The sequence below is a fragment of the Venturia canescens genome, chromosome 11 (assembly GCF_019457755.1).
Source record: "Venturia canescens isolate UGA chromosome 11, ASM1945775v1, whole genome shotgun sequence".
Classification (NCBI taxonomy): Eukaryota; Metazoa; Arthropoda; class Insecta; order Hymenoptera; family Ichneumonidae; genus Venturia; species Venturia canescens.
The window spans coordinates 17,244-25,162 of NC_057431.1; the positions used below are offsets into that span (position 1 = coordinate 17,244).

Below are 7,919 nucleotides of genomic sequence, written 5' to 3' on the forward strand. Positions count from 1 at the left end.
AGGACGAGTACGACGACGAGAACGAAGAACAAAGACGAGGACGAGGACGAAGAACAAAGACGAGTACGAGGACGACGACGGGGGACGAGAACGAACGACGAGTACGAGATCGAAAACGAAAACGAGAACGAGAACGAAGACGAGGACGAGCGAGAACGAACGACGAGAACGAGGACAAAGAACAAAGACGAGTACGAGGACGAGAACAAGTACGAGGACGAAAACGAGAACGGGGACGAAAACAAACGATGAAAATGAACAACGAGTACGAGTACGACGACGACGACGGAGACGAGGACGAGGACGAAGACGAGAACGAAGAACAAAGACGAGTACAACGACGACGACGAGGATGAGGATGAGGACGAGCGAGAACGAACGACGAGAACGGGGACGAGAACGGGGACGAGAATAAACGATGGAAATTAACAACGAGTACGAGTATGACGACGACGACGAAGACGAGGACGAGGACGAGGACGAAGAACAAAGACGAGTACGAGGACGACGACGGGGGACGAGAACGAACGACGAGTACGAGATCGAAAACGAAAACGAGAACGAGAACGAAGACGAGGACGAGCGAGAACGAACGACGAGAACGAGGACAAAGAACAAAGACGAGTACGAGGACGAGAACAAGTACGAGGACGAAAACGAGAACGGGGACGAAAACAAACGATGAAAATGAACAACGAGTACGAGTACGACGACGACGACGGAGACGAGGACGAGGACGAAGACGAGAACGAAGAACAAAGACGAGTACAACGACGACGACGAGGATGAGGACGAGGACGAGCGAGAACGAACGACGAGAACGGGGACGAGAATAAACGATGGAAATTAACAACGAGTACGAGTATGACCATTAGTTCGTGGACGCATCGTTGGTTTTCACCAAGCGGGCTGGTCGAGGGAACGAATTCGAGCCGCGATTGGATGCAATAGAAAAACAGTTGATCTTTGGATCAATAAGTTCAACGGAGGTGGTGACGCGGCTCTGAAGGACCATCGAAAAAGCAACAAAAGGCCGCTCAAAACAACACCAGAAGAAGATGTTCGCCTATGCGAAGCTGTGGAAGAAACTCCATTCACGACAATTGCCGCAGCATTGAATGAGACGGGAATTAATATTAGCGTGAGCACGGCTAGACGGCGATTGAAAAATGTTGGGGTTACTGCCCATCGTCCGGTAAATAAAACGCCATTATCCGAACAGCACCGTCAACAGCGACTCCTCTTCGCTCAGGAGCATTTGGGATGGACACCCGAACAGTGGGCTTCAGTCGTATGGTCCGACGAAAAGGTATTTCGTATTTTATAAAATGTTATTTTTTAATCCTACATAGTACCCTACACTTTCTGTATTAGGGTATCAAATCATTGTTGACATTCTACGTTATATTCACATGTGTCTGGCTCCAAATAGAAAAATCCATGAGGAAGATTAAATTGTTCAAAAATAAATATCGAATTCGGAGTCACAAAATCACTAATGATTTTTTCAGTTAATGAAGTTAAGAGTTATCGAGCGATGGCATACGGAGCGCCAAGTGGCGAAAATCCGAACTAAAAATCGTAAATTCCAGATTACGTCGAGAACTGATTCACTGGACAAATAAAAAAAATATTTAAAAATACGTTAAATTTAGCTGGTTCCGGCTGTGATCCCTTTTCGAACATTAAATAAATATCACTGTTGCGTGAAGGATCTGGTGTTGGTGGGGAGAAAATAAATGACACAATGCGTAACGGGATAAAAAATGTAAAGAGGTTTTATTGCTCGCAGAGTAACGTGGACAGTATGCCCACGAATGAAAGTACACCCGAACCGATGCAGACTACCCGAGTGAGAAGAGCCGGTCAACGTCGAACGAGGCTCGTTCGACGAAGCTACGAGGAGCGCTCGAAGCGTGCTTTCGCGTGCCCGATAGTTATCGTGAGAAATACCCGCAATCGATGAGAGAAAAGTCCGAATGAGTAGCCCAATTTGTTCCCGTGAATGTCCTGAAGATAGTAAGCGAGGTATTTTTGGTGAAACACCGTAATTACCGGAGAGATTTAGCCGAAAGTGAAACTTGTACCGAGAAGCACGTCAGCACGCTGAACGACCGGATCTAGACTACCCAATCAATATGGAGATCGATGAAGACGCGCCGTGGGCATGCGCCACACGTCGCGTCGACCACACCCGAATTGTTTGTCCAGTACGTGCTGACCCCCCGCGAGAGCGTGAGAACTAGAGCACGAAAAGCCCATTGTCTCACGTTTCCCGAATTCCCGAGCCCGCGAGCTAGCGACGCCCGCGGTGGGGCGAGCACTCGAGCCCGAGAGCGCTCGCCGGCACCGAAACCTCGTTAATTCCCGAACATTCCGCCCGCCATCGGCAGCAGTGCTGTCGATTAATCTCCCGGATGAATTGGCAGGACCGCTAGTTTGGCGATCGGCCTCTTGAGTGTCGTGGTCGCCGTCTTAATGGTGACGACCCGAATGAGCCCGTCCGGTCCCGGATGAACCTCGACCACCCGTGCCAGTGGCCATTTGAGCGGAGGTAGACTCTCGTCAGTCAGCAGCACCATTGTACCAACCCGGATTTGGTGAGAGGGGTGATGCCATTTGGAGATGGATTGCTGCTGCTGGAGATAACCCGATGACCAATGCTCCCAACAGTATTGGACCCGTTCCTGGATGAGTTGCCACCGTGCCAGCCGAGTGAGGTTCACATCCCGAAGTGATGGCTCAGGTATAGCCGTGAGTGCGTCCCCGATGAGGAAGTGCCCGGGGGTGAGTACGGAGAGATCGTCCGGATCTTCCGAGAGTGGTTGCAGCGGTCGTGAGTTGAGCGCAGCCTCGATTTGCGTAAGAAGAGTTGTAAGTTCTTCGAACGTGAGGCTGGTCTCCCGAAGCGTCCGCCGAAGGTGAAACTTGACCAATTTCACCGCTGCTTCCCATTTCCCGCCCATATGAGGTGCGCCCGGGGGGTTGAAAACCCACTTTGTCCCGTCGTTGGTCAGTAACTGCGCCAGCTGTTGCGATTCACGAGTCCCGCCGTTGAAAAGTCTCCGTAGCTCTGCATCCGCGCCTTGAAAATTCTTTCCGCAGTCACTGTACAGTGTATGCACGTGACCCCGTCTCCCGGTGAAACGGCGGAATGCAGCGATGAATGTGTCAGTGGTGGCGTCAGTTACGACCTCGAGATGCATCGCCGAAGTGGTGAAGCAGACGAAAATGCACAGCCAGCCTTTGTAAGTCTTGTGCCCGCGTCCCCGCCAGCTCCTGAGAGAGACTGGCCCGGCGTAATCAACGCCGGTGAATAAGAAAGCCCGTGCTGGAGTGACCCGTGTTGAAGGCAGCTGGCCCATGAGCTGCTGTGCCCGATGCGCCCGAAGGCGCGCGCAATGCACGCATCGCAGTATGAAGGAACGAACCGGGGCCCGACCTCCGATTATCCAGTACCGCTGGCGCAGAAACGCCAGAGTTGCCTGCGTCCCCCCGTGTAGCGTGCGCGTGTGAGCGTCCGAGATGAGTAGACGCGTGAGTGGTGAGTCCCGCGGGAGGATGGCTGAATGTTTGCTCTCAGGTTGTAAGGCTGAGAGCTTCAACCGTCCCCCCACCCGTATGGTCCCGTGAAAATCAATAAACGCCGTAAGCCGTGTGAATGGATGCGACTTCGGAAGCGTTTGACCCGCCGAGAGAATCTTGAGCTCCGTCGCGAAGTAGGCCCCTTGAATTGCCTTGACCCAGTATTGTTGTGAGTGTTCCAGGTCTCCCGGTGTGAGGAGTGAGCCCGATGAATCCTGACCCGCACCTTTCAGGTTTGTAAGCGCCTTGAAAAGTAATGAAGTAATTCTCAACAGCCTGGTGAGGGAGGAATACCGATGAATGAGGTCGAAGACCGGTGAGGGTTGCGTTGAGACAGTGAGCGTAAGACCTGGCCGCTCTTCGAGCGCCGCTGAATCTGCCGTCCCGGTGAAATGAGTTGGCCAATGTGAGGATGATTTGACTAACCAGTGTGGCCCGTTCCACCATAATTGAAATTGCTCGAGCTGAGAGACGGTTAGTCCCCGTGAAGCACAATCCGCCGGATTGTCCCGCCCGGGAATGAATCTCCATTGACCCTGAGGAATGAGCTCTTGAATTGAGGATACCCGATTCCGAACGAAATCCTTCCATCGTGAAGGATGAGAGGTGACCCATGTAAGCGTGACTGTGGAGTCCGTCCACAGATATACCCGCGAATCCCGGAGTTGCAACGTATCCCGAACGTATTTCGCGAGTTTGGCGACCAATAACGCGGCGGCGAGCTCTAACCGCGGAATGGTGAGCCGTTTGATCGGCGCGACTTTCGTTTTCGAGCAGACCAGCGCGGTTCTGGTGCTCTTTCCCGGACCCGTAACCCGAACGTACACGACCGCACCCATTGCCAACTGTGAGGCGTCAGAGAACCCGTGAATCCCGACGGTGGAATCCGAGGTCATGTTGAGCCACCGCGGAACCGCGATGTTCCCGAGGTGAGCCAGATCGTGACGGAATGTGACCCATGATTTTCCGACCTCCGTGGATACGGGGTCGTCCCAAGCGAGTTTTTCCAGCCACAACCGTTGTAGAAGGATTTTTGCCCGAATGACCACCGGTGAGAGGAACCCGAGAGGATCGTAGATCTGAGCAATTTCCGAGAGTATGACCCGTTTGGTGATGCTTTGCCCGCCCGTGTACGGAAGTGAGGTGAATTTGAAGACGTCCGGCCCCGGAAACCATGCGAGCCCGAGAACTTTTGTTTCGCACTCGTCGAATGAGCGTGAATCCTCTGGACTCGACCCGAACCCCAGATTTGTGAGTAAAGCCGGACTGTTGCTCTGCCATTTTGCCAGCGGGAAGCCGCCCGCCGTGCAAATCCCGATGAGATGTCGCGCCTGGGTGAGAAGTTCCGAAATTTGGTCAGCCCCCCCGTAAATATCGTCCACATATCGCCCCATTGTAAGAGGAGCGACTGCGGCCGGATATTTCTCCCCTTCGTCTGCTACCAGTTGGAGCAGCACCCGTACCGCGAGAAACGGAGCTGACCGTGTCCCGTAGGTGACTGTAGTCAGGTGATAATGAGCCGTGTTCCCGTTTTCATCCACCCAAAGAATTCGCTGTAAATCCCAATCGTCCCGATGAACCCGAATTTGCCGAAACATTTTGACTATGTCAGTCGCGAAAATGAATCGGTGGCGCCGTGCCCAGAGGAGAACATCCGAAATGTCCCGTTGTAATTTGGCGCCCGTGTGCATGAGATCGTTTAATGAGGTCCCGGAATCCGTGTTACACGACCCGTTGAACACTACCCGAAGTTTTGTCGTCAAGACCCCGTGATGAGGGAGATAATAGACCCGATCCCGACCGACTTCGTCGTCCCGCACCCGCGACATGTGACCGAGGGACTCGTACTCCCCGAGAAATGTGTCGTAAAGTCCCTTGTAGTGAGAGTCCCGGTCGAGCTTTCGTACGAGCCGATTGAGGCAAGCGTGCGCCGTATGAAACGACTGACCGAGCTGGATTGCGGACGACCGAAGAGGCAACCGAACGATATATCGACCCGAATTGTCCCGAGAATGTGTAGCAACGAAGTGAGCCTCACATTCTTGCTCTTCCGGTGTGAGATCCGATCCGAACTGCACTGGCACCTCCTCTTGCACCCAGAATTGCGCGAGGAGGTCCTGGAGAGCCTGAAACCCGTGATCGACAGCGGCATGCTGTACCCAACCCGACGAATTGTGAGCTTCGTTGCAGGGCCCGAATATTGCCCACCCGAATATCGTATTTTGTGCGATGGGTTCCTCAGGAGACCCGCGTCGAATTTGAGAACGCACCAGTTTCCCGTATGCATCTGCGCCCAGTATGAGATCCACCGCATCCGGAACTGAGAAATCTGGATCCGCTAGAGGAATACCCTGTAAATGAGGCCAGTGGGGGTGCGCAATAGAGAATGAAGGCAGAGTTGGCATTAACTTGGGGATAATAAATGCTTTTATTAAGAGAGAATCTGTGGTGTGAATTGAGCGAAGTGTGCATGAGACCATCCCGCGAGTGTGACCCGATGAAATCCCGCCGATCCCGATGATTGAAATAGAGGAAGATTCCCGACGAAGTTTGAGCCGCTGAACAAGTTTGTCAGAGATGAGGGACAACTCGGACCCCGAGTCCAGCAGCATTCGTACCCGATGAGCAGCTCCGAAGTTGGTGATGAGAAGCGCCTGGCTCGTCGCCAAGAGCACCGCTGGTCGTGCACTTCCCGTAATCGCGCAAGTCAATGCCGCCGTATCTCATTGAGAAGTACCCGATGTTGACGCGCCTGCGTCCCCAGAGTTGGCCTGCTGGCCGCCCGATGTTGAGGGGGCTCCCGTACCCTTGGCTGCATCCCCGTATTTGGACCACCCGGTATGAATCATCGTGTGGTGTTTGCGCCCACACTCCTTGCATCGCGTAGCGATGTTGCACGCGTTGACGTTGTGCCGGCCCAAGCAGTTGAAGCACAGTTTGAGTCTCTGTACTTCGCCCCGACGCGCCTCTGGAGACAACTGCCTGAACTTGGAGCACACGGCGACGTAGTGCTTCTCCTGGCAGAAGGCACAAGCTTGCGAGGTTGTCCCGCTACCCGACGTGGCTGCATGCACGCGAGAGGAAGTATTCCTCTGTGTGCTCTCCTTGCCCGGGCCCGATTTTGGGGTGGAGATGGTCCCGACGCCCGCTCCCTCCAATGCACGAGCTCGATTACCCAGGAATTCCCGTAGTGACGTGAATGACGGGGGAACTTTAGATTGCCCGGTCCGGAGCTCCCACGCCTCCCGAGTCCCAGGGTCGAGACGCCTGGCAATGAGATAAACCAGCACCCAGTCCCAGTGCTCTATAGGAGCGCCCAATACCCGAAGTGAGTTGTATGACTCGGTGACGCTGTGTACGAGCGCGTGGAGATCCCGTGCAGAGCGAGGAGCGATCACCGCCGTTTTGAAGAGCGTGTCGAGATGAGAAGTGACCAAAACCCGATCGTTCTGGTAGCGCTCTGTAAGAGTCTCCCAGGCCGTTGAGAAGGAGTCCGCTTCGATCGCCATGCTCGCGATCAGCTTCGCGGCTTCCCCCGTGGTCGACGCCCGTAAATGATGCATCCGCTCGACATCTGAGAGAGCCCGATTATTGATGACGAGCGAAGTGAAGAGATCCCGAAACGGTATCCACTGAGTATACTCCCCGGAAAATGACGGTAGCTCGATTTTTGGCAGGTATGACCTGTCTCCCGTTGCCACGCTCGTATCGAGTGAGGGTGATCCCGCCCGTTCCCGATCGCGATGCTGAATCCCGTCCTTCAGCACTGCCACCTGCCCGGTGATGTCGCCAAAGAGCGTAAAGGCCCGAGAGTACGCGTCCTCCGTGAAGTATTCATCCTGGAGGAAGTCGTCCGTGCTGTTCTCCAGTATGGAGTCGTGCATGAGGCTGAATTTACCCCAAAGGTCCTTGGCGTTTGAGAGGAACCCGTCGAGCTGGGCCACGGAAGTATTCTCGACGTCCACGGCGCAAACCCGTTCGAATATGGCTCCCAACAGCCGTATCCGCGCCGCTTGAGTCGCTGCCCGGAGAGCGGCCGAGCCCGACGGCCGTTTGCCCGAATTTCCCGGTGAGTTGTCGCGTGACGAGCCCCGTTTGCCCTGCGACTCCGCGCCCGGAGACCGTTCCCGCCGAGTGGTGCCCGCTGGAGGGGGGGGAGCTAGCGATACCGTCGATGGTATACCGGGTGACGCTCCCGAATCGCCTCCCTCCTCCACCTTCCCGATGTGGACTTCGCTGTCGGACATCCCGAGTCACTCCCGTTGAACCCGGCTGAAATACGGAGAAACCCGAACACTCGTATGAATACCCGCACAATGCCCGCGAAAATGTCC

General features: G+C 54.5%; 1 protein-coding gene across 1 annotated transcript; it reads right to left on the reverse strand.

The window, feature by feature from the left end:
• Positions 1–2,405: 2,405 nt before the first annotated feature.
• Positions 2,406–6,312, reverse strand: LOC122418308 (uncharacterized). Its single transcript, XM_043432448.1, has 2 exons — positions 6,181–6,312; positions 2,406–5,936 (listed from the first exon to the last, which is right to left on the reverse strand). Exons 1-2 carry the CDS (start codon positions 6,310–6,312, stop codon positions 2,406–2,408), a joined length of 3,663 nt encoding a protein of 1,220 aa, XP_043288383.1.
• Positions 6,313–7,919: the final 1,607 nt, after the last annotated feature.

Excerpts from the sequence above, each read along its gene's own strand:
- LOC122418308 (XM_043432448.1), bottom strand. The coding sequence starts at position 6,312 with ATGAGATACGGCGGCATTGACTTGCGCGATTACGGGAAGTGCACGACC. Across the intron at positions 5,937-6,180 it reads CGAATGCTGCTGGACTCGGG|GGTATTCCTCTAGCGGATCC; the intron begins GTCCGAGTTGTC and ends CCTCATTTACAG.